The sequence below is a fragment of the Antennarius striatus genome, chromosome 11, assembly GCF_040054535.1.
Source record: "Antennarius striatus isolate MH-2024 chromosome 11, ASM4005453v1, whole genome shotgun sequence".
NCBI lineage: Eukaryota > Metazoa > Chordata > Actinopteri > Lophiiformes > Antennariidae > Antennarius > Antennarius striatus.
In genome coordinates this window covers 2,868,711-2,894,006 of record NC_090786.1, presented here as the reverse complement: position 1 = coordinate 2,894,006, position 25,296 = coordinate 2,868,711, and the positions used below count along the sequence as shown (strand labels likewise).

Genomic DNA, 25,296 nt, shown 5'->3' with positions numbered 1-25,296 from the left:
TTCCCACTTTTGCATATGGATATTTCCTTAACGACGCCGCTATCCGCCTCTCCTTCGCTCTGATCTCCTGCCTCTCCTTCCCGCCACTCCACTCGTCCTCCTCTTTTCTTGCCCTCGTAATGATCCGCCGCCGCCGCCGCCCCCCCATACATTTCCCATCACTGTTATTTGATGTAATAAAGATTTTCTCTCACTTGCATGAGAGAATCTGATGGTTTGTGGAGACGTACTTGATGCGGTGTAATTCCTCACGCCTTGTGTGCGTCGGGTGGAAACTTTCTTTTGACAGATGAGGAAATTTAATAGCACGGTTTTGAAAATGAATTCACTTGAACGTACATTTCATAGACGCTGAACTAGTTATCATACAATAGAATCTTGAGGTACGAGTCGGCGGATGGATACAACATCGGTGAGACCAGATCTCGTTCTGGTTGGTGGAGTAAAGATGTAGCTCGTGTGTTCTTGTGACTTTTGCGTTTCTTTTCATCTTTTATCGTTATTTATGCAACGTATATATAATTAATTATACATAGGTAAAGTCTGCATGTCTATTGGTTGATAAAAAATTTTTTTTTCATAATTTAGGGGGTTTAGGAAAATTAGTTTGACTTACAAACTCTGTTACGGAACAAACTGAAGTCCTATCTCGACGTTCTCCTGTATATTCTATATAACTCAGTTATGCAGCAAAGAACTACGAACAACATGGCGAACTCTGACACACCCCCTCGTCCTCAGACTGCTCAAGCATTCTCAGCGGGTTTTTTGTGCTGTGTTCCCTTCCTTTGTAAAAGACTAGAGGAGAAACGGATGTAATATTGATTAAGGAACACATAATCGATCACAACTCCGATGCTGCGCATCGGTCTAACTTTATTAGGGAGACTCGGGGTTTGGGACGGACGCAGCATGAGTCATGGAGCAGGAAGTAAATCCTGTGGCGCTGCATCAGCAGGTGACCTCTCTGTGACCTTTAGAGACTACGAGTGTGTATGTGTGTGTCTTTGGAGGCTCTGTGTGGTTTTCTTTAGGCTCTATTCAGTTTGTTCTGTGACAGAGAAAGGATCCGTTTTACTTTCTCCATCAAAAGAGTTAAAAACTTCCTCGTGTCTGGCGGCCGCGGCTGGGATTTGTAGTTTTTAAGCTGAGCTGATGGGGGAGGAGACTACATCAAAGCCCAGCCTGTAAGTACCGTCCTGGAGAGCTCTTGTCTGATTGGAGAAGAGTCGATGAAGACGGATCAGAGAACATTTAGTGTTTCTGTGAATCTGACGTTTCTTCTTTGTGTGGTTTCATTTATGTTCAAACTGATATTCAGTCGTATTTCATTGATTTTCTATTTTATATGATGTCAAGTATCAGTTTGACTATGACATCATACCTGTGATTTCATGTAAACAGCATGCTCTACTGTACTATCCTCTACTCGACTCGACCCCACCCTACTCTATTATACTCTACTGTGTGGAGTATAGTAGAGCACAGTAAATAGTGTAAATAGTAAAGTAAATACAGTAAATAGTGTGGAGTCTATTTACTGTACTCCACTCTTCTCCACTGCACTATAATCTACTGTTATTTCACTGTACTCTAGTCTCCTGTACTGTACTCTAGTCTCTTGTACTGTACTCTAGTCTCTTGTACTGTACTGTACTGTACTGTACTCTAGTCTTCTACTCTAGTCTGTTGTACTGCACTGTACTCTAGTCTCCTGTACTGTACTCTAGTCTCCTGTACTATATTGTACTCTAGTCTCCTGTACTGTATTGTACTATAGTCTCCTGTACTGTAGTCTCCTGTACTGTACTGTACTGTACTCTAGTCTCTTGTACAGTACTGTACTCTAGTCTCCTGTACTATATTGTACTCTAGTCTTCTGTACTGTACTCTAGTCTCCTGTACTGTACTCTAGTCTCCTGTACTGTACTCTAGTCTCCTGTACTGTACTCTAGTCTCCTGTACTATACTGTACTGTACTGTACTGTACTGTACTGTACTGTACTCTAGTCTCTTGTACAGTACTGTACTCCAGTCTCTTGTACTGTACTGTACTCCAGTCTCTTGTACTGTACTGTACTCCAGTCTCCTGTAGTGTACTGTACTCTAGTCTCCGGTACTGTATTGTACTCTAGTCTCCGGTACGGTACTGTATTGTACTGTACTATACTACTTATTCTGCCTCATCCTGTCTTTACTTTTCTGACGTTCTCCTCTTCTAGTTGTAGTAACGGTGTTTTAATCTTCCTCTCCTCTCCTCTCTTCTCTTCTCTTCTCTTCTCTTCTCTTCTCTTCTCTTCTCTTCTCTTCTCTTCTCTTCTCTTCTCTTCTCTTCTCTTCTCTTCTCTTCTCTTCTCTTCTCTTCTCTTCTCTTCTCTATTCTCCTCTATTCTCCTCGTGTCTCATCCTCTTTTCTAACATCGTCCTCTCCTCTTCTAGTCGTAGTATCGGTGCAGTAATCTTCCTGCTCAGTGTGTGGGTGTATTTCTTAGAATGTGTGACGGGTTTGGTTTGTACGTCTTGTATTAATCTGAAGTGTTTGTCATAAAGAACGGCGGTATGCTACCGAGACTATAACAAGTCGTATTTCTACTTTAAGACAAGATGTAAAGTGAGTGATGTAAAGATACCATACATCCTTCTCCTCTCTAGCGACTTATTTCTTCTGTCATTTTCTCTCTTTCCTCTTCTTTCTGGTATTCTTTATTCTCTCTACAGCCCTTCCTCTCTTCTGACTTCCTCTCTTGTGTTCTTGACTCTCTATTTTATTGTCTTGATGTCTTTGCTTCCACATACACACCAATACAGGATATGTTACATTATGGGATGTAGGGTTATTTTCCAGTCCTTCTGTAAATCATCCTGTCTGTTCTACTAACATTCCCATCAACTCTCCTCTTTGGTCTGTTTCTCCTCAATCTCCACGGTGCAAAATCCAATTAATCAACATACTGTTACGCCTTAGATAAAACCAATACCCCCCAATGCCCTCCCCACCCCCACCACTCCAGTTCATATTGATTTGGAGAGTTTCTGTAGTTGGCAAAGCAATCTGAAACAATTGCCAACGCCATAAGTCGACTGCACCAAAACACACAAATAGATCAGAGAGCTGCATATCGACTGGACTTAATGCAGCAGTCGCCTTCTTTACTCTCTGGCTTCTGTGTTTTTATTTATTTATTACCTTCCTTTCATTGTTTTTATTGTTTCTGATCACCCTTTTTAACGTGAACATGGAAATATGTGACGCTCCTGTGTCGTTTCTTGCAGAGGGATCCAGCAGCAGCTGTCCAGCTACCGGGAGACGGTGATCCGCCAGGCCTCGGTCGCCGCCGGCTCGGCCGGTCACCGCGACGACGCCCCCACCTGCGGCATCTGTCACAAGACTAAGTTTGCAGACGGTTGTGGGAACCTGTGTTCGTACTGCCAGACCAAGTTCTGCGCCCGCTGTGGGGGGCGGGTGTCCCTGAGGTCCAACACGGTAAGAGAGAGGGGGTGGAATTAAACCAAACCACCCCAACATGACATGGATGATCCTATGGAGGCACATAGTGGGAAATAAGTCAATTATGTCTTATATAAAATTATGGATGGAGCATTTTTGGGAGTAGGACATGTTTTTTCCTTTAGCTTCGCATCAGTTGGTAAAGAATAAAATAATAAATAATAAAAATTTTATAAATAAAATAATTAAAATAAAAATAGTTACATAAAATAAAAATAAAATAATTTTTAATTTTAATTAAAGCAAATGTAAAATACAAAATATTAGTTTGTAAGGAATTACATGAGTTGAAAATAAAACTTATCTTTCTTTCATTCTTTTCCAACTCCATACTTTTCCTTTTTTTTTTTTGTATGCAGCAAATGTTCATTCATTTCTCATTTCCTGCGAGAAACATTTTTCTCATGAATATGATGATGATTATTGACAAAATATTTGATAAGATAAACAGAAAAAATGTGATAAAAACTGTGAAAAATTTGAAGTTGAATATATTAGTAGTGTCAGATTTTCTTTAAACAAGAGGATTATTCATTGGTTGTAATCATTAGATATAAAATGTATTGAGTCCAGACTGTGCTTACAGTAAACATGAATTCACACACACAGCTGGTCTCCTGTACGTCCAATCAGGCGACAGGACATCAGCTGTCAGGACTCAGGTGGAGGTGGTGAACCATGGCACGTGTGTGTGTATCACAGTGTGTACAGTATGTGCCTCCATTCATGTGTGTGTGTGTGTGAGTGTGTGAGTGTGTGTGTGTGTGTGAGTGTGTGACCCAGGCAGGAGCTGGTAAAGGTTAATTGGGCATTAGACTGAGATGTGGACAAAGGGGGTGGTCTCCCATTCCATCTCTGTCTCCCAGGGGTGCGGAGGTGCCCTATACACACACAGCAGGATGTAGCTGTGTGTGTGTGTGTGTGTGTGTGTGTGTGTGTGTGTGTGTGTGTGTGTGTGTGTGTGTGTGTGTGTGTGTATTTATGTTGGCATCAGGAGGTGAGGCTCACTCTCAAATAAACGATATCCCAGTTCCAACATCGCCAGTGTGACATTTAATGATACACACACACACACACACACACACACACACACACACACACACACACACACACACACACACACACACACACACACACACTGTAAAGGTACATCCTAATTAGCCACTAGCCGACATGGGGAGAAATCTGCTGGGGGGTCACGGGTGGCGCGTTGTGGTGGGCGGTAGCTGGATTCAGTAGGAAAAAGTCTTTGAAGGGTGGGTTTGTACACAAAACACACACACACACACACACACACACACACACACAATATAATTCTTTCTCGCTTCAGTGTAAAAGCTGATTAGTTTATCTTAGTCTATCTTAAATGATCCTATCTTAACTTATCTTAAAATGTGTGTACAGAACAGTGGTTATCCAGCCTCTCCTTGATGCTGATTGGTGGACGCGTGTTAAACAAACCCCTTTGTCTTGTTGCCTACCTGCACAGGTTGTTCCAGTTTCTATGCTAGGCTAGTCTCCGCCCCTCACACGTTGCTCTCGTTTTTTAATTAAACAGTCGAATCGATCGACTGACGTTCCGGCTGACGTTGGTGTTGTAGACGTCAGGCGTCTCGCGGATCATTTCCATTCGCTCAGATCTCACCTTTGCTTCTCATTTCTCTGTCTTTCTTTCCATCACACATGAACGGCTGACTGGGCTGCAGGAGGACAAAGTGGTGAGTAACCCTTAAGACGCTCCATCTTAACGCTTTCAGGCCGTACGTACGCCAGGGCGAGCTGGATCAGCAGTCTGGAGACGACTTAATGGTCTTAATGACTGAAAATATCACCAACCTTTTAAAAGACGCTTTAATGGCCGCCACGCGGAGCGATCTCCTGGGCGAACCCACATCATCCCATGAATAGATCCAATCTGCTCACCCATTATTTTTCAACCGCTACTGATATTCCTATAGCTTTACCCAGCATGCCTTGCATGAAGCAGGATAATGCATGTGAAGGATGATGTGTAAACTCATTACGGCGATATTTAAGTCAGATATTTGTTTTTTCTATTTTTATTTTCTATTCTTTGGTCTCTTCATTGTCATTGCAGCTGGTTTTAGTCTTTAGTTTCTATTTCAACCGTCTGAATTTAATGGATGTTTGTTCGTGACGTTCAGAGGTTTTAAATTAGCTATCCGGTAGCTAATGTTAGCAGACATTTGCTAAACTGGCTTTCCCTTCTGCGGAGAAACAGATGAGAAGAACGATGAGTCTGGTAGCAAGGCTTCCTCTTTCCTTACCTTCCTCTGCTTGTGTGCTCGTGTCCGGTTTAGAACCCAACTTGGCCTTGGTAGCCAAACGGCGCTTTGATGATTCTTGGCTGAGCTAGCACGCCATGGCGGTCAGAGAGCGCCGCTCCCCTGCTAAAGTATCGCTAGAACAATCAGTAAAGTTTGGCAGAACGAAGTCCGTATGTGGAGACGGACCGCACACCGGGCTGGAATGACTCTGACATGGATTCATTTAATTACTCTGGGATTGATTAATCTTTCCTGGCACGGCACGCCAAAAGTGCAAAGTTACTCGGCCCGCTTTTCCCACTTCATCCTAATTTAACATTCAAAGTTAAAGTGTTGGCAAGAGTCATCCTGGGCCAGAACGACAGGCCGTGTAATCTAGATCCCGACAAGCTGTTCAACCGGCTTCCTGTTTCCTTCCTGTCAGACACGCAAACGTGTTATTATGTTATTTTATTTACTACATTTGTACCTCGAGATGCGAGCTGCTCCACATTTTTGAGATACGAGCCGTCGCGCCGTCCATGTTTTTGTTTGATGTCCGAAAAATCCAAGATCTGAGCCGTGCTTTGGGACCGCTAGTTGGATACAACATCAGCTGAGACCGTATCTCGTTCTTTACCGCGTGTTGGCGGATGGATACGACATCAGCTGAGACCGTATCTCGTTCTTTGCCACGTGTTGGCAGATGGATACAACATTAACTGAAACTGTATCTCGTTCTTTACCACGTGTTGGCCGATGGATACAACATCAGCGAAAACAGATATCAGTCTTTATCATGTGTTGGCGGATGGATACATCAGCGAGACCGGATCTCGTTCTTTACCGTGTGTTGGCGGATGGATACAACATCAGCTGAGACCGTATCTCGTTCTTTACCACGTGTTGGTGGATGGATACAGCATCAGGGAGACCGTATCTCGTTCTTTACCGCGTGTTGGCCGATGGATACAACATCAACATCAGTCCAGTCGGACGTTAAACTAGATTCAATTAGTCCCAATTTACAGTGTAAAAAATAGTCCCTGATGCCAGGGTAACAGTTTCAATCATAAATAGAATGTAATGGGACTTCCTGCAGTAGTTTACAGGTCACATGATCAAGCACACATTTTCATTTTCTCCAGATTCGTGTTCAGTAAAGTCATTTTAAAGATCATTCCTGCTGTAACGCGGAATGATTTTAATATTCTCCGCGCGGCGGCCTTGTTTAGATATTACAACACAAAAGTCAGTAATGTCAGTGCATTCCGTATGGAATCACGGTGTTAGAAATAGATTTTATTTATAGGGAAGTTTTCAAAGGGATAAATAAAGAGTTTTAATCAGCTTAGCGATATGCGCGGCGTGTTGTGCTAATGATAGCCTCATTATCTGCTCTAGAGCTCTAGTGGAGGACTCAGTGTGTTCTCACCAGAGTGGTTCTTACAGAAGGACCATTTCTGAAGTCTTTATTCCTCCTCTCCTGGGAGACTCCAGAAGAGTCTCACACACACACACACACACACACACACACACACACACACACACACACACACACGCTCACTAACACCTCTTCTCTCTAATTGTAGTGTTCAGGCTGTATTTCTGTGGGGGATCTGTGCTTTTATGTGGCTATAACTCGGACGGCTCCGCGCTGGCAGGTTGCTGTTTTTAGACCCGTCGTGATTCAGACTCACATGAACGCCTGCTTCATCCATGGCTGTTAATCACAGGCGAAACCACGGCGTTCTAAATGCGCTCCATACTATGCTGTAGTAGACAGTTTTAGAACGGGGGGCTTCCCCTTCTGGGAATGAGCCTGGATATTTATTGTTTAATAAATTCATGTGAATTTTGAAATGAAATGAATCTAAAACCTTGTTTCTGTCCAGAATTAATGACTTTTTCTGTCAATACCAAACAGTTCATTCACGTGGAGCCGTCCGTTTGTCGACATTTTTGTTTGACATACGAGCAAAATTTGAGATTCGACTCGTCCGCTAGTTGTTGGATGGATACAACATCAGTGAGACCGTATCTCTTTCTTTCCCACGTCTTGGCGGATGGATACAACATCAGCGAGACCGTATCTCGTTCTTTACCGCGTGTTGGTGGATGGATACAACATCAGCGAGACCATATCTCATTCTTTACAACGTGTTGGCGGATGGATACAACATCAGTGGGGCGGTATCTCGTTCTTTACAGCGTGTCGGCGAATGGATACAACATCAGCGAGGCTGGATCTCGTTCTCGTTGGGGGAGTAGCACGTGTTTTGCCTTGACTTTTGCATTTTTCATTCTTTATCATTGTTTACGTAACTTATATACAATTAATTATACACAGGTAAACTCTGCGTGTCTATTGGTTGATTTAATTATTTTTTTCACAATTTAGGGTATTTGGGGCTTTTTTTTCAAGGGTGTAACGGATTATAATGATTAGTCATTTTAAATGGTTGAATATTTTTTGACTTATGAGTTCAGTCGCAACACGGATTCAACTCGTATATCCAGGTTCTACTTTATCTGAACTCTTTCTTGATCAGAATTCTATTCCTGATCAATAATTACATAGCATCAGATCACCTTTAATATTCTCCAACGCGTCGACGGCAGCGACCGCCATCGCATCTCCTCGCCGCTAGCGACTGAAGAAAAGTTGGTAATGGACCCGGAGAGGGATGGCCTATCAAATGAAGGCTGAAATACATAAAAAATAACCCCACCGTGTGCTTGATACGTGTGGAAATGTACATGTATTGATCGGAGCCTACGAGGAGTTATGGCCGCGTGGCGCTTTGTGTTGAGCTGCTGCGCGCCAGAAAAGCCTGAGTGATGTGTCATCTGCTGTTAACGCCACAGTGCCTCATGATTACTATTGATCGCCGGTCTCGCTAGCTGCGTCTGTCCTCACGTCCATCCCTCATTGACTGGTCTTAAGGGGGCCATCGCTCTCGCGGGTGTTGACGTACGCTCCCAGCTCCGACACAAAGACGCGGCCATGTGCACGCGCAAGCTAACGCAAAGTAACCACGGCGTGCACGCGCGTGGACGCTCGTCTTAAAAAATAAATGTCTTTGCAGAACTACACTCTACAGATATACATTGTTGTTTTATTTTAATAATAACTAAAAAAATTTTTAAATTTATTTATTAATTTTAATAATGAATAAACCCAGAAACAGTTTTGGTTGCAATATTGTGATGCAATGGTTGAGCTTGTTGACCAATCAGAGGCTGTGTTTTCTGACTCGTCCAATCACCATCGGTGTATCAATAAAGTTTTAAACAGCTGTTTGTATCTTTACAAACTTTGTGAGCCTCGTCTTCGTCTAGAGGGGTAAAAGAATCGTGACGACACACAGATGTACACACACACACACACACACACACACACACACACACACACACACACACACACACACACACACACACACTGCTCTTGTTCATAGCTTTGTGTTAATTTAGAGGAAACCCGTTGTTTGTTTAAACAATGAAGCTCAAGATGAAGTTGTCCTCCTGTTGACCTGGTATAAGTGTGTGTGTGTGTGTGTGTGTGTGTGTGTGTGTGTGTGTGTGTGTGTGTGTGTGTGTGTGTGTGTGTGTGTGTGTGTGTGTGTGTGTGTGTGTGTAACACATACGTTACAGCTGGCCCGGGGACAGAGGTGTGAATGCATTTGGATCTGCTGTTGTTTAACCCAAGTAAACAATTTAATAGCTGAACTAAATAATTTATAATATTGATCAACTATTTAACCCTTGATGCTGCCCCTGTGTACTCTGGGTATTTTCACTCCCTGTGTACTGCATGTATTTTTTGTCCTGTTGCGTGTTTTTACTGCAGCTGTGTGAGGACTGCAGGAAGCCCATTATGCAGCTACCTTGTTGTCGGACAAGTGTTTTCTGTGTTATTGCACAAATACAATGTGTTTGAGCGTCTATAAACACACTCATTGTGTATGAGTGCATGTTTACACTGTATGTGTGTGTGTGTGTGTGTGTGTGTGTGTGTGTGTGTGTGTGTGTGTGTGTGTGTAGCTGCCGGTGCCTGGCTGCGCTGATATAGTACCTCATTAGCTGCTGTGGACACTAATCTCCTTTGTGGCAGTCTTTCATCCTTAGCGCAGGATTTATTGATGCCCTCGGTTACGGCCCACGCCTCACATGCCGGCTGTGCCATACGTCAAGCTGTCATTGGCTGATTCTACTTCCTGGTCCCGCCCCCAGCTTATTAAAACATAATAGCAGCCTGTGAGCTCACAAAATCTTATGGGTTTACTTACCTGTTGAAGGGGAAGATACCGACATCGATGCTCCTGTGTCGTAGAATGTGGATGAAAAACTCAGGTTTTAAGGAAGATGAATGAAAGAAATCAATTTATGAAACTTTTTTTTTTAATCTGCTTTATGAACTCAAAATATTCTATTTCACCACGTCAAGGTTTTCGGGTTTGATTCGCTTTTGATGCGCCGGCGATAAGTCCGAGGTGTACCCCACCTCTCGCCCATAGCCAGCTGGGATAGGCTCTAACACCTGTGACCCGTCGGATGGATGGATGGATGGATGGATGACACTTATGGAAACACAGAGTAGTATTTAGTGTATAATTTACAGGAGTGGTGGGAAATATTTTTAGTGTTTTTTAAATAAATAGGTAATAAAAAAACCCAAAAAACAGCGTGTTAGTCGTGATTCTAAACATTTTAGGTGTGATTATCACATTTTAAATATTTTTTTTCTGGATTATGTGATTGTTTTAAAGAACATTACATGTTGTGTAACAGCATTTACGGATGAATAGACCTTTCTGTTCGCATATCCTTTCTTTGAGTACGCGTTTCTGTCGAGCTGCCGACTGTTCCTCCTTGTTTTGCCATCATAGTGTGATCTAATGCAGGGATTACGATGGGATTAAGTGAGTCTTATATTAAAATAACAGCTCACCACTTCATATCTCCACAACACTGGCCATTTGTTCTGCCATATCAACACACTTTCACCAAAAAAACCCCCTCAATAACCGCTCCAGCAAGGAGTGAAATGCGCCCAGAAAAAAGAGAATTGGCAGGTGAGGCCGTCCACCCACCTGGTGGTGAATCCCTTTCAGTCAACCGTCTGATTGGACTGTTTTTATTTCTCAGCGCTTCAACATATTTTAGTCTGTAATTTAAATTTTTTTTTTTTCATTTCCTTGGCTGTCATCCACAAGAACAATAAGCATGAAAGTACGTGCTCCCAAATTTATGATGACGATGGCATCAACTTTAATGTCTTCATTCATTCTTACCGTTGTTTTCTGCGACAAAAAGTGTGGATAAATCATCCGGACGGCGCCAAACGGCATGAAATCAAAGTAAGAGGATGCTTTTTGGACATGTGGAATCAAACTGCTGAAAAGTTTGATGTTTCTGGGTGACTGATGACCAGTAAATGCAAAATAACAATCAGATAAATTGGTAGTTGTTGGCACACATGAAGGGTTTGCAGCTTTTTCCCTTGCCCCAAAAGTGTATAAATATATAATTTGATGCAGGTTTAATATTTTAAATTGACCTTTGTAACTGCATGTGCTATAGATAATGCATTGTGCTGCATTGTAGGGAGAATTCCCCTCTGCTCAGTTAATTATGGTCCCAGTTCTTCACAGATGGTCAGCAGGATTATGCAAAAACTACCGAACAGATTTTCATGATATTTTAAGTAAAGATTCTTCTTAGGCAAAAACAAATGTCTTTAACTTTCTTCTGTATTCAATAAGTTGTTGTATTTGTCAGGGAACAATGCATGGATGGAATATTTAGGGTGTTTGTGTCTATGAGTGTGAGCAGTTTGGTGCACAAGGAAACAATTTTCGAACTCAAAGGCATAACGTGCACACGGGCAAATTCATGTGACGTACCGTAAGGTCTAAAACACATCTGTTAACGTTCATATGAAAGGTGGCAGGAAAATTATTGGAATGAGTTTTGGATTTTCTGAAGAGAAATAAGAACGTATGAAAGGTTTTGTGTTAATGCAACTTTTGTTTGTCCTGTTTATACTTTACCTCCTAGTTTTTAGTTCACCTACTAAAAGGTGTAAGACAATCTATTACTTCTGTGTTTAAAAGAGGGTCAGCACTAGTTTGTTTTTGTTTTTTTGTAGTTCCATAAAGATTTAAAGATTTAATTTCCAGAATTTTGTAATTTTAATTTAATTTAATTTAATTTAATTTAATTTAATTTAATTTAATTTAATTTAATTTAATTTAATGTAATTTAATTTTAAAGAAAAAAGTATCTTCAGAAATTGCTGAGAAACTTTTTCAAGATTGTCAACCGTTTTTTTTTTTTTTTTTAAAGTTATTTAACAAAAAAATAAAGGTATAAATTTGGATTTGTGATCCCAAACATAAAAGCTTAATTTAAAAATACAACATACATAACATACATTTTTAAATCATTAAAATTCCTTCATGACTCCATGGCGACGGGGTCGCGGCCTGTAAACGTACGGACGGAGCTGCAGCCACCGTCTGGCAGACGTCCGCCTCGACATCCTGGCTGCAGAAAATCACAGATTGGTGGATGTTTTCCGTCAAAGCTATAATGTCCCACATGAGGCAGTGTTTTGCTTTCTTTGCTCTGTGTGTGTGTGTGTGTGTGTGTGTGTGTGTGTGTGTGTGTGTGTGTGTGTGTGTGTGTCCCTGATGGTGCTGGGGTGTTTGGCAGGATAAATATAGCTGCGTTGGTGTAAAGCTGTTTTCTCCTCAGCTTTTGTAGCTTTAATCAAAAGCAATCTGGAGGAGGGAGAAATGGAGGGGAGGAAGAGCAGGAGGAGGGAGAGAGAGGAAGGGTATTGGGGGAGTGTGTGTATGGGGGGTGGGGGGGTGTGGCCAATGCCAGAGTGTTTTATTTTAGCTCTCTTTAAAGAGTCATCGGGGAGTGTTCAGAAGTAATGAGAACCCTGGTGGCTGGAGGAGAGGAGCGGAGGACCGACTCCAGCCTCCCCTCGCCTCCCCCTCCATCTCTTTATTTCTCACCCAACCCTCACATCCAATCCCCCCCCATCCATGTCTCTGGTAGACTATTTAAAGCACTTTTGTATTAAAAAAAAGAAGTGTTTTTTTAATACACAGAAGTGCGCTGCGTTCCGTGAGTCTCGGAACGCAGCGCACTTCCGGACGCTGTCAGCCAATAGCGCGCGCGTACGGTATCACATGACTACCTACTAATAATCCTTGACGTAGTAAAGCCGTGCATCTTGAAATGTGAATAAGCGAGGGATTACTGTCGTTTTGACGAGCTTGATTTATCCAGTCAAGTTGAATTTTTATTTTCCCGCGTTTTACAATTTATGTCGTATATATTTTTGGAATTACAAAATTATTATTACTAATTATTACCTTGACAACTAAAAGCGTTGATGTGTTTGAGTGTGTTTAAGGTGTTATGTAGTTTAACAGATTTTATTTATAGCCTTGATAGCGTTGAGTTGAATAAATCTGGATTTGGACACACAGATGATGTGTTTTCACTGTGCATATGTTTTTTGGACATAAATAAATAAAAAAATTATATTGCCAGCGAGTTAAACGTCCTTTCATTATCCAGTTGGCTTCGTGTGCTCCAGCAGCAGCCCACACTGGAAGCCAAGCTGCTCCCTGGTTTCACCGCCGCGATGGCGATCTAAAGACGCCATAAAAGCCTTTTCTGCACCACTCATTGGCAGCCGGCGCGGCCTCTTTAGGAAGTGCATTGTTCCATTTCCTGTTTGACAGAAGCTGGGCCTCAGATTAGTGGTTGGCAAAGTAGTTTGGTGGAAATGGATTTCGCAGGCTGCAGCGGAGGGAAAAGCTGCTTCTTAATGGACACGTTAATGCTGTGCTAACGTCAGCTGCATTAAACACACCAGCAAAAACATCTCCAGCGCTTTCTGATGTTGTGTAAATGTGTGTCATGATTATCTTTGCAGAAGCTTTATGTGGTGGTGATTTTTCCCCTACGTGCACCTGTTTGCTGCAGGTGATCTGGGTGTGTAACAACTGCCGGAAGCAGCAGGAGATCCTCACCAAGCCGGGGGACTGGTTCACCGGACCCGCCGGACTCGGTTCGGCCGTCAGCGAGCCGTCGGTGTGCCAAACGTCCGGTGATAAGAAGCTCCGGTCTCGCTCCCAAGCGCCCCCGGGCTCCTCCACCGCCGCCATCCATCATGACCCCAACCGACCCGGCGCACCCGGGACGGCACCTGGAACCGATGCTAGGTCACGTAGCGAACCACCAAGAGACATGTAAGCTGGAAAAGTGACAAATCTGTATATTTATTAGCATCAGACACCTTCTATGTGTCACAGTAGTTGTTACGTAGGTGAGACGGAGTCATCATGGCTGAACTTTTTTTATTCTGAGGTGCATAAATATTTTAATTTTTAATTTAATTTTTAATTTAATTTTTAATTTAATTTAATTTCTAATTTAATTTAATTTTAATTTGGGGGCAAACTAAATCAGAATCAACCTTACGTGGCTCCGAAACGCTAATGGAAGGAAGGCATTTCACACATGGAACGTAAAATCAATTTGAGTGGATGAATTTAAATGATATAGAGGAAGAAAAGGTTGGGTTTGTTTTTGTTGGGATCAGAATGAAATTGATATTTTGAATCTTTTTGTTCCAGAACCTGTACTATGGGTCTACAACCTGTGTTAGAAATGAATTATGATAAAAAAATACTTTCTCAACAGAAAATACGCGGTGATTTTCCTACTTTTGTTTTCGTGCCACCGTGAGATCAGTTCAGCATCTCGAACCCTGATTATCCTGGAGGGGCTAATCCAGAGGTTTTCAATTTTAGGAGGTCTAGAAACTCGATGCTTCTCTCCAAACTTAGAAATTTAGTATTTATAGTGTATTTATAGTGTATTTATAGTGCATAGTGTATTTATAGTGTGTAGTGTATATATAGTGTATTTATAGTGTATTTATTGTGTATAGTGTATTTATAGTGTATATACTGTATAGTGTATTTGTAGTGTATTTATAGTGTATTTATAGTGTATTTATAGTGTATATATAGTGTATTTATAGTGTATATATAGTGTATTTATAGTGTTTTTATAGTGTGTTTATTGTGTATTTGTAGTGTATTTGTAGTGTATTTGTAGTGTATTTGTAGTGTATTTGTAGTGTATTTGTAGTCAATATTGATGTCCCTGAAATAACCCCCCCCCCTTCTCAGTCACCGTCAGTGATTTTCTTCTTGTCTTTTCCTCCTGTATGCATTGATCCAGTAATGGACGGGGGGGCGGAGGAGCCGGGCGAGGGGAACCCCGGTCGGGGCAGCCCAGACTGCAGACCCAGGTCTCCGTGGACCGGGACCTCCGGGGGGAGTCCAGGGAGCGCAGGGAGAGCCGGCGGCTGACAAAGGGACGCTCCCTGGAGCACGACCCTGTCGGAGGAGGAGGGGGCGGCGTCAGACGGACAGAAGAGGGGGCGTACCACCACATGGACCACAGCGGTGCCCCCCCTCGTGAAGCGGGGCAGGTCCCTCCTGTAGGACAGAGCCACACTTTGCCTGCGCCGGGCCGTGGGGCGGGTGTAGCCGGGGAGGCCGGGGACGGAACGCGCCCCGGTCAGAGGACGGTGGGGGGGCTGGGTGGGCCAAACGAGCACGCGCTCGCTCAGCAAGCCCCTCCCCCTGAACTCAGAGAGCCAATCGGGTCGGGCCCCGGCTCGGCTTCCGGCCAGGGGCCGCAAGTCAGACGGACCAAACGCGAGAAGGCGGAGAGCATGCTGCGCAACGATTCGCTGAGCTCCGACCAATCAGAATCGCTGCGCCCGCCCCCGCCGAGGCCCTACAAGTCGAAACGGGGGCTGGGGGCCGGGGGCAAGAGGCAGACCAGCGTGAGCAGCTCGGAGGAGGAGGGCGGGACCACGCCCGAGTACAGCAGCTGTGAGGACGCCGAGATCGAAAGCGTCAGCGAGAGGGGTGAGGAAACCCCTCGGTCGTCATGGCAACGAAAGAAACTCATTGATTTGGCTGATTGGAGTGGGTTTGATCACCCTGTGGAAACAGGACGTGCTGCTGTTGTGTTTTTATGGACTTTTGAGCGTATTTCACACACACACACACACACACACACACACTTGACCCCACTTGACCCCGGCGTTGACCTTGCGTAGCCTCAGATCAGCTCCTGCTCGTTTCCTAGTCTTCCGTTGAGTTCTGTCTCGTCACCGTTAACCAAGTATTTCTTGCTGACTCAGCTGCTCAGAAGGGGGCGGAGCCACACAGCTGGATGGCCAATCAGAAGGAGTGCAGCGCGCTCTCGTTCCTCGCGATTAATGCGTTCCAGGAACCACACGCGAGTAACGAATCCCGCGATATTTGCGACAAACTATTTATCTTATGATTTACGGTAACGATCAATGAGGCAGAATTACGTTCCTATAAATAGCGTTTGTGTAAACGTGACGTCCACAGACAATAAATAGTTCCCTCTTTTTTTTTTTGTATTTGTGACAGAACACGTCTAAACAGTTCCTACCTTGTAACACTGATGTTTGTACTCGGACGCTGCCCAGGATCCGTACCATCCATCAAGCGGAGGTTTGGGACGAGAGTGTTCTGGTTTAAACACAGCGAGACGCCGCTTCCTTTTTTAGCTCTGAGACCGGGACCGGGTCAGACGCTGGCAGCCGAGCCGGGTCCAGGCATGTGAATCTGTGTGGGATCGCAGCAGAGAAAACACACACACTCAGATATGCAGTCGGTTATCGTACGGTAAACGCCGTAGGAGCACCAGCGAAGGTCTGGGCGTTTATCGGGAGATGTTCTCACTTCTTTTTGTGTCGTTTTGTAAAAACTAAAGTATTTTCCGCACTTTAAGGCGCACCTAAAAGCTTTTAATTTTCTCAAAAACCAGCAATGCACTTTATAATCCAGTGTCCCTTACATATGGAAATACTTTTAAAATAGCCCACTCATTGGAGGTGCGCCTTATAATCCAGTGTGCTTTATAATCCAGTGTACTTTATAATCCAGTGTTCCTTATGTGTGGAAAAAGGTTTTAAGTAGCCCATTCATTGAAGGTGCGCTTTATAATCCAGTGTGCTTTATAATCCAGTGTGTTTTATAATCCAGTATGCGTTATATATGGAAATTTTTTTAAAAATAGGCCAATCATTGAAGGTGCGCCTTATAATCCAGTGCGCCTTATATATCGAAAAGGGTTGAAAATATGCCATTCATTGAGGGTGCGCCTTATAATCCAGTGTACTTTATAATCCAGTGTGCTTTATAATCCAGTGTGCGTTATATATGGACTTTTTTTTTAAAAGTAGCCCATTTATTGAGGGTGCGCCTTATAATCCAGTGCGCCTTATAGTCTAGAAAATACTGTAAGTGTTAAAGCAGTTTAAAAAAAACCTCTGCATTTTTAAATCCACTGCTAAATAAAACTATTCGGGTCACAAAATCACAAGGACACAGTCCAGACAGTGTAATCCTGGCGTTCTGAGCCCTGCTGTCCATCACGAACGCGTTTGCTTTGAGATTACATAACGTCACTGTAAGGCGTCACAACTCATTAACCTCACGGCCTCCTGGCTCCTAGGAACGCTTGGCTCTGTTTTGCTCTCTGTCATAACAGTGTCGTCGACGTCCCGCACACATTTGGATGCCCCCCCCCCGCCCCCCCGCCAGGCTGCTGAGATGGTTAGAGGTGGTTAGAGATAGTTAGAGAAATCACCTGAAACATCCTGCAGGATGGAAGAAACAGAAAAGACGACACTGACTTGTGTTTAGTGAAGGAATCAATGGAGAAAAATGAGAATATGCATTAATTGTAGGTTTAAACTTGTCGCTGGTTATAATGAATAATTAAATCCGCAGCATCTAATCTGTAAAATATCTCACATGGATTTAAAGCATCCCAGAAGGCTTAGCGGGCTTTCTGCTTGGGTTTCTAATTCTGGATCTTCTACAAACCCAACCGTCTCCAGTGTAAACATATACTGTACCTTCTGATGGACGCTCCAAATTTGGCTGAGCAGTGTGTGTGTGTGTGTGTGTGTGTGTGTGTGAGGGGGACTGGCTGGTATGTGCTGTGTACACACACACACACACACACACACACACCGTCTGTCCCGTGTGAGGACTGAACATGGGGGGCGGGGGGATCTGAAGGAGGTCATCCTGTCGGCTTCACCCACAGCGTCTGAACCGCTCTCTGTTCCCTCACAGGTGACTGGGAGTGTTACCCCCACGACCCCACCGTATGGCACGTGAGTCGCCGCTTGGCTTTGTTGTTTTTAGTTCTACTCACCTGCAGCGCTTTCCGTCTGGCATGAAGGTTGTGTTAATGTCTGTGTGTGTAACGGAGGTTATAATGAGTGTTTTAGGTCTGGGAGTCAGTCTGCTTTGACTCTCTTAGGTTTGTTCCTTACTTTTCAGGACCAGTGATGTTTAGTTCTACTTATATTTGTTGCAGATTATGTTTTCACTTCTCTAGTCTTTGCTTGTGTGATGGAAGTGATCGTACCTCAACATTTAACCCTCAAGAACTGTTTGGTCCAAAAAAGGACATTTTTGTTGTTTTTATGTGTTTCTCTCCCAATAAATCAGTCAATTGAAAAGCTAAATATATGAAATTTTACCAGTAATTTTCTTTCAACTTTATTTTCTAAATTCCTTAATGCCAATAATTGGAAGTGTATAGAATAGCAGATTTTAACTGTGTATACACATTACCTGATTGGGCCAAAAATTGTCCAATTGACTCCCATTATAACCACATATTTTTCATATACTATAAGCATATATATATGTATATTATATTTATATATTATATATGTATATTACATATATTACTATATTATATACAATAATGCTGACATGTTATAATGAAACATGACCTTCATTGTCTGCAGCAAGACAATGACCCCACAATCACCGCACAACCCAGACCCAGACCCACTGTCTGTCTTCACACACCTGCAAAAACATTCGTCCAATAGTTGTAATATCTTTATCAGAAGTATTAAACTGTGCATTAACTTGGAAATATTCCATAGTTTGTGTTTTTCCCATTGGAAGAAAAACAGGGTTCTAATGGCAAATTCCATATAAACATATATAATAATAATAATAATAAAAAATATAATAAACTCTATATCTATGGATAGGGCTGAAGTAATGGAAAAGATCTGATGCATTGAAAGAAAAAAATATTTCTGTATTACTTTTTTTTTTTTACACTTTTATGAGACGGCTCTTTTGGGACCCGATTAGGTAATGTGTGTAGCCATTTTAATCGGTTTTCAAGGGTTAAACACACACCGTCCAGTAGAACGTGTTCGTCTGTTCAGACTTCAATCCTGTGTTTTCCTGCTAGAGTCAGACGGATGGAGAGGACATCGAACTGATGGAAACAAATATATTTAACTCCTAAGGGCAGCTTATAGACCCAAACATGTATTTAAAACTATTTTAAAAGCAAATGTTTACATCCAGACCCAAGGTGGATGCTTCAGACGTTTTAGACAGTCGGTAACAGATTCACTACCAGTTCATCTTCTGACAGTGAGAAACTATAAATCGTAGTTTTGAGTCGATTTAAATTGTCTAAACTGTGTTCAAAGCGGTGATGTGTTGTAATTGTCGGTGTTTGTGTGTTTGTCCGTTTGTTAGTTAGTCGATCAAAAATGTTTGCAACCGCTGCAGATAGAAAGGTGAAACAAAAAGCACATTACTCTGACCTTGAGAAAAACTAGGTCAAGGTCAGATTTCAACTTTTTTGACACTCAGGAACCGGATAAGATAGAAAGACGAAGGAGAGTAAGACAGTAGGCCAGGGTAAAATTTTGAATTCAGGGGTGTCGCGGGATGTTTCAGTCTGTGACTGCATTGGTTCAGTTTGATTCTTCCGTCGTAGCTGAATTCTCTTCGTTTGCAAAACGGAGTGTTTTTTTTCTCGTTTTGCAGCATCCTGTAACCTGGCAACCGTCCAAGGAGGGAGACCATCTGATCGGCAGAATCACCCTCAGCAAGAGGAGCGCCGCCATGCCTAAAGAAGCCGGCGCTCTGCTAGGGTTAAAGGTCAGAGCGGGGGCGCGTTTTGGGATATTATTTTTTCCAGATTGTTTTTCTGATATCTCACTAATATCTCTATTGTAGGTGGTGGGAGGCAGAATAACTGAGTCAGGGAGATTAGGTGCCTTCATCACTAAAGTCAAGAAGGGGAGTCTGGCTGACGTGGTGGGACATCTCAGAGCAGGTCCTTCAAACGGGTCCCACATCCCAGTTGTTATAATTAAGTTACAATAAAAACGTCGTGAACATTCACGTTCGCTTCTGATTCCAGGGGATGAAGTTCTGCAGTGGAACGGGAAGCTGTTACCGGGGGCGACCATGAAGGAAGTCTACAACATCATCATGGAGTCTCAGGCGGAGCCTCAGGTGGAGCTGGTGGTATCCAGGCCCATTGGGTGAGTTTGGAATAAAAAACCCACTTTAATTCGACGTTTCCGATGAAATCGCTCCACCAGTTAGACATCCGTCGCCCCCGGCGACGTGGGGTGTGACCTTTATTTAACCTCTGAAGCGGTATAGCTGGATCCTCATCACTGACGGCGCTTCCTGATGTGAATTCGTATTAAATGAAACCTTGGTATACTATAAATATACCCTGGTATTTGTTGTAGACCATCGTTCTTATGTTGAATACTTGTTTTCAAGCCCTTTTTCATGAGAAAAATGTGTTTTTTTTTTGATGGGAAGAAAAAAGTTGAATGTATTAATTTCTCTCCAAACACTCACGAAGGGTGTGTAGAAAATATCAGTAAGTAATCTGCCCATCCTATCAGGGCCTGTTGATCCTCTCATGCTTGTGGAAACTCTTCTGGTTTCGCTGGAACTATTTTGCATCCCCAAGTGAAACCAAACTGAGTCCCGTCCACTCAGGATGAAGAAAAACAGCCCAAATTTCTCGTCTCCGGCAAAAAAATCAAAAAAAAATCAAACAGACGGTTGACTTGAAAGGATGCAAAATGGGCCAATAGAAAACGTCCATCAATGTTGCTTTGCTTTTTTTTAAATTTTTTTTTGCAAGCTGCTCAAAATGTTTGTGCAGCTTCTGGAATTCTTTCTCTTCCGTGAAATAAAACACTTGGTTTGGATGTTGGGAAATTCATATATCAAGAAATATTTGTTTTATTTAATTTTAATCTACGTTTGATTTTGGAATGGGCTCCCCGGGGTCCATGAAACACTTATCAGTTTAATGTTTATGTATAAATGCTTTATTCCTTTCTTTGTGGATAAAATGAGAAGATGAGCAACACTTTAAAAAAAAAAAAAAAGTTATTTTAAGAGCCTGTAAAGCAATTTCTGCTAAGCTAAGCTAACCACATAGCGCCGTATTTCATGCAGACACTGTCTGTCGCCATCTTCTTCATCAAAGTCTTTGCAAAGAAGTGAATAAAATGCGTTAAATCAGATATTGAATGTTGAGTTTGTCACATGGGTGAAGACAAATATCAAAGGCAAAAAACGCAGAATTTTGTTTTTCACGCGTCGTCCTGGAACGCGTTAACAGTGAGTAACGAGGGATTACTGTACAGAACTTTTCCTCCTGTGGCAAATGAAATTAAAATTAGACTGATAAGTGTTGCATCTTTTATGTCACATGACGCTGGTGCAGTAGATTCTGGTGTTTCCCATGATGCCCCTCTATTCTGGTGGAAACGATGACGTAGACACGTGATCACTGGCCGGACGGAAACGTCTGATCGAGTCTCGGAATCACTGCATATTTGACTCTTCAGAAAGCTTTTAATGGCAGCGCTACTTCCTGTCATCTACATGCATGTGTGCTTCCGCATCCAGAACACCACTAACTTTGTTTAATCCAATCAGACGCCGGCGTGAGAGCGACCTGACCTGGTTCTGTACTGTTTTTTTTATTCCAGTGATATCCCGAGAATCCCCGACACGTCCCACCCTCCGTTAGAATCTAGTAGGTATCCTCCTGCTGTCTGTTTGTGTCTCGTGTCAGCATTTAACTAAATGTAATGCAAAATAAGTTTAAAATAAATGTAACTACTCCTTAATGTTAAATTACTCTGAATTTATTACTTATTCAAGAAAAAAATATGTTTGTTTCTCTGTTCTAACATAAACGCTTTCAATTTGTCAGGTTATTAAACCCACAGAACGCCATCAATCAAGGATCAAACTATCAATCAATAAAGAAAAATAACATCAAACACGAGTTGGGACGTTAACTTTGTTCAAAAATGTTTTTATCAGCGTTAAAATGGGCTGAATTACTGCATTATGGGAAATGTAGTTTTTGGTAAAAGCATGCTTTTGACCTATTTATTTTTAGACACTCTGACCCTTTATGCTCTCGAGGGCCACATAAAATGTGATGGAGGGCCACTTGGGTTTGACACATGTGGTTTAGAGTTTCGGCTGAATGCGCCTATGAAAATAGGCTTTTATTGTAAATATTTGTATATAGTATTACTTTAGTTCAATTTTACTTTTATATATATTCATGTTAGCAACCTATGTTTGGTTTTTGAAGTTCCAAAGCTGCTCCCCGAGCATTTTAATGTGGATTGTTTGTGTATATTTTGGCCCAATTTGTCAGTGAAGTAGGTTAAAGTGGAATAACTATCTCTTCATATAGATGAAGTTGTGCTGAAGACAAAAAGACACCAAGAATGGATATGTTACAGATTTTTGGTGGTAAAAAAAAAATAAAAAATCCGGTCTACGTATCGTCTCGTCTCGCTCATCGTCCCACATTTGTGATCCCGCTCATAGCAGGTTCCAGTTCTTTTGAGTCCCAGAAGATGGAACGACCGTCCTTACATGTCCTGTCTCCCTCCAGTCCTGGGATGCTCCAAGATGCATCTCAGCTCATGCCGGGGCAGCTCTCGGTGAGTCAGCGCGAGTTACGTCGATTCGTTTGACCAGAAAGACGCAGCATCATATGTGTGTGTGTGTGTGTGTGTGTGTGTGTGTGTGTGTGTGTGTGTGTGTGTGTGTGTGTGTCCAGGTGAAGCTGTGGTACGACAAAGTCGGCCATCAGCTGATCGTCAACGTGCTGCAGGCTGTAGAGCTTCCTCTCCGGCCCGACGGGCGTCCCAGGAGCCCCTACGTCAAAATGTACTTCCTCCCTGACCGCAGGTACGTCAAACGCCCTTATATGGATCAAAAGGAAGTCTGGATGTTTGTTTGTTGGGTGGCGGCCAATCAGGAAGAGGCCACGTCAGGACAAAGCGGGCAGCAACCACAGCTGTCCAGTAGATTGATGGATCAGGAGTCGTCCTCAGCCCACGCCGTCTGATCGTCTCTGTGTTCTGACGCAGCGACAAGAGCAAACGGAGGACGAAAGCAGTGAAGAAGACCTGCGAACCCAAGTGGAACCAGACCTTCGTCTACACCCACGTCCACCGCAGGGATTTCCGCAACCACATGTTGGAGCTGACCATCTGGGACCAGCCCAGGTCGCCGGAGGAGGACAGCACCTTCATGGGAGAGGTGGTGCTTCTAACAAGTGTCTTAGCAAGATAGAGATGTCAGAGCTAGGGATCCAAAGCTATTTAAATAAATCCACTGGACTTTAAGAAAGTTTCTTGAAGAGGCTTCCTCAGTTCCTGTGGTGCTGGTCTTGGCCCAGCTTATTACAACCCAGGAAGTTGATATGTGTTATAACTGTCAGTGTCAGATAAGATAGAAAGACGGAACAAAAGGTGTTATATTCAGGGAGGCAAGGGGATGACAATTAGATCACAACCTTGACCTTGAAAAATTAGAATATAGGGGTGTGAACAGCGTTTGACAACGTGTGCGTGACCCCGACAGATCCTGATCGAGCTGGAGACGGCGCTGCTGGACGACAAGCCCCACTGGTACCCGCTCCAAACCCACGACGTCTCATCCATCCCGCTGCCCCGCCCCTCCCCGTACCTCCCCCGACGACACGCCCACGCCGACGCCCCGGGCAAGAAGCTGCAGCGTAAGTCTGCTAATGGTGTGTGTGTGTGTGTGTGTGTGTGAGGACCAGGAGAGTGTGTGGTTTCTACTCACTCAGAAGTGGAACGTACGTACGTCAGTGTCTGTTCCGGGAAACATGCTTGCTTATATACGTGTGTGTGTTGTCTATACACAACGTGTGTGTCTGTGACTGTTTAGGTTCTCAGCGACTAACAGAGCCTGAGTTTGATGAGGGTTCAGCCCTAGTGTCTAAAGGTGGGTGGGGATCGTTTCCTCGTCTTACGATCAACTGTTTTGTCTTCCGTGACTTTGCTTTTTTTGAAAGTTTGCTTGATTTACGGTTTGGAATCAGTTTTCATATTTTTTTTCCCAAAAAATTTTTTTTGAATAAAAACAAAGGTTGCATCAGCTTGACAGAGACTTTAAAGGTCAGCTTACTGGTCCAAAATGATTTAATCCTCTCGATACGAATCTGGAAACTGTAATTAAAGATGACGTAAAAAATGTGAACTGATCCTAAACTCATCGTGTTGCATCGTGTGTTTTTTTTTTTTAAATACCTGTTATTATAAATTGGTTGCTATGATTTAAAAATGTTTCATTCATAAAATGAATAAAATTGGAATACGGCAGTACCTTCAGATTGTAAGTCAATCAATTTGTGACTCAAAATTTCCTAAAATCTTTTTAATCTCTACCAGCCTTGTAAAAAAAAGTCCCAAACCCCCTTAATTATGGGGGTGGGGGGGGAATTCTACCAACCAATAGACGTGCAGACTTTACTAGTGTATAATTAATTATATATAAGTTACGTAAACAATGATAAAAAATGAAAAGAAACGCAAAAATCACAAGAACACATGATTTACGTCTTTAATACGGCTTGAAAAGCAAATATCGCACTTTGGCTTAATTGATTCCGATTAGTGAAAATCGGACTTAACTGATCCAGACTTTAGTTTATATGAAACATCACCGAGCCGTGAGTAAGAAGGAAGAATCTGACTGTAGTTCAGAACACTTTTGAGTTCTAGTGATGGAAATAAAGTTCTAGTTCCGTCGGATTTATCGGAACACCGAAGTTAAAACCAGACTTTTTTTTTTTTTTTTCATTTCCACTCATGGTGGGAATAAAGGAAAGAACTTCCCAAAAACAAAACCAGACCCCCCCTCCTTTGAGGTCTGGTTCACTTGGACGTTGGAACGATATGAAAACCCGACATGAGGCCGATCCGTCTGTTTTTACCTCCAGACTGAGTTAAAATAAAGAAGTGATGAAGTATCGCCAGCTGTCCGATCTTTAAAAATCTACTACCAGGAACGACGATTTAAAGAATTATAGATCGTAAAACCAGTTAAATTAAAGTTTTACATCGATAAAAGTAATTCATATTAATTGACTGCTTTTAACGAATTAAAATATATATTTTTAATTTTATCTAAAGGTTTTTTTGGACACTTTTCTCCGTTTGGATGCGTTTCCTTTCGGTGCCGAGCTCCTAATGAGGTGTTTTTATGCGTGGGCGTG

General features: G+C 42.7%; 1 protein-coding gene across 1 annotated transcript in view; it reads left to right on the top strand.

The window, feature by feature from the left end:
* Nucleotides 1-25,296, top strand: part of rims1a (regulating synaptic membrane exocytosis 1a) — a 51,086-nt gene that overhangs the window by 10,172 nt on the left and 15,618 nt on the right. Inside the window, exons 3-14 of the mRNA XM_068327095.1 lie at nucleotides 3,274-3,484; nucleotides 13,786-14,051; nucleotides 15,052-15,749; nucleotides 18,006-18,046; nucleotides 19,746-19,859; nucleotides 19,938-20,037; nucleotides 20,125-20,248; nucleotides 21,731-21,777; nucleotides 22,593-22,708; nucleotides 22,828-22,958; nucleotides 23,141-23,312; nucleotides 23,637-23,790. Coding sequence (XP_068183196.1) covers nucleotides 3,274-3,484; nucleotides 13,786-14,051; nucleotides 15,052-15,749; nucleotides 18,006-18,046; nucleotides 19,746-19,859; nucleotides 19,938-20,037; nucleotides 20,125-20,248; nucleotides 21,731-21,777; nucleotides 22,593-22,708; nucleotides 22,828-22,958; nucleotides 23,141-23,312; nucleotides 23,637-23,790 — 2,174 coding nt within the window. The remainder of the gene's footprint in view (nucleotides 1-3,273; nucleotides 3,485-13,785; nucleotides 14,052-15,051; nucleotides 15,750-18,005; nucleotides 18,047-19,745; nucleotides 19,860-19,937; nucleotides 20,038-20,124; nucleotides 20,249-21,730; nucleotides 21,778-22,592; nucleotides 22,709-22,827; nucleotides 22,959-23,140; nucleotides 23,313-23,636; nucleotides 23,791-25,296) is intronic.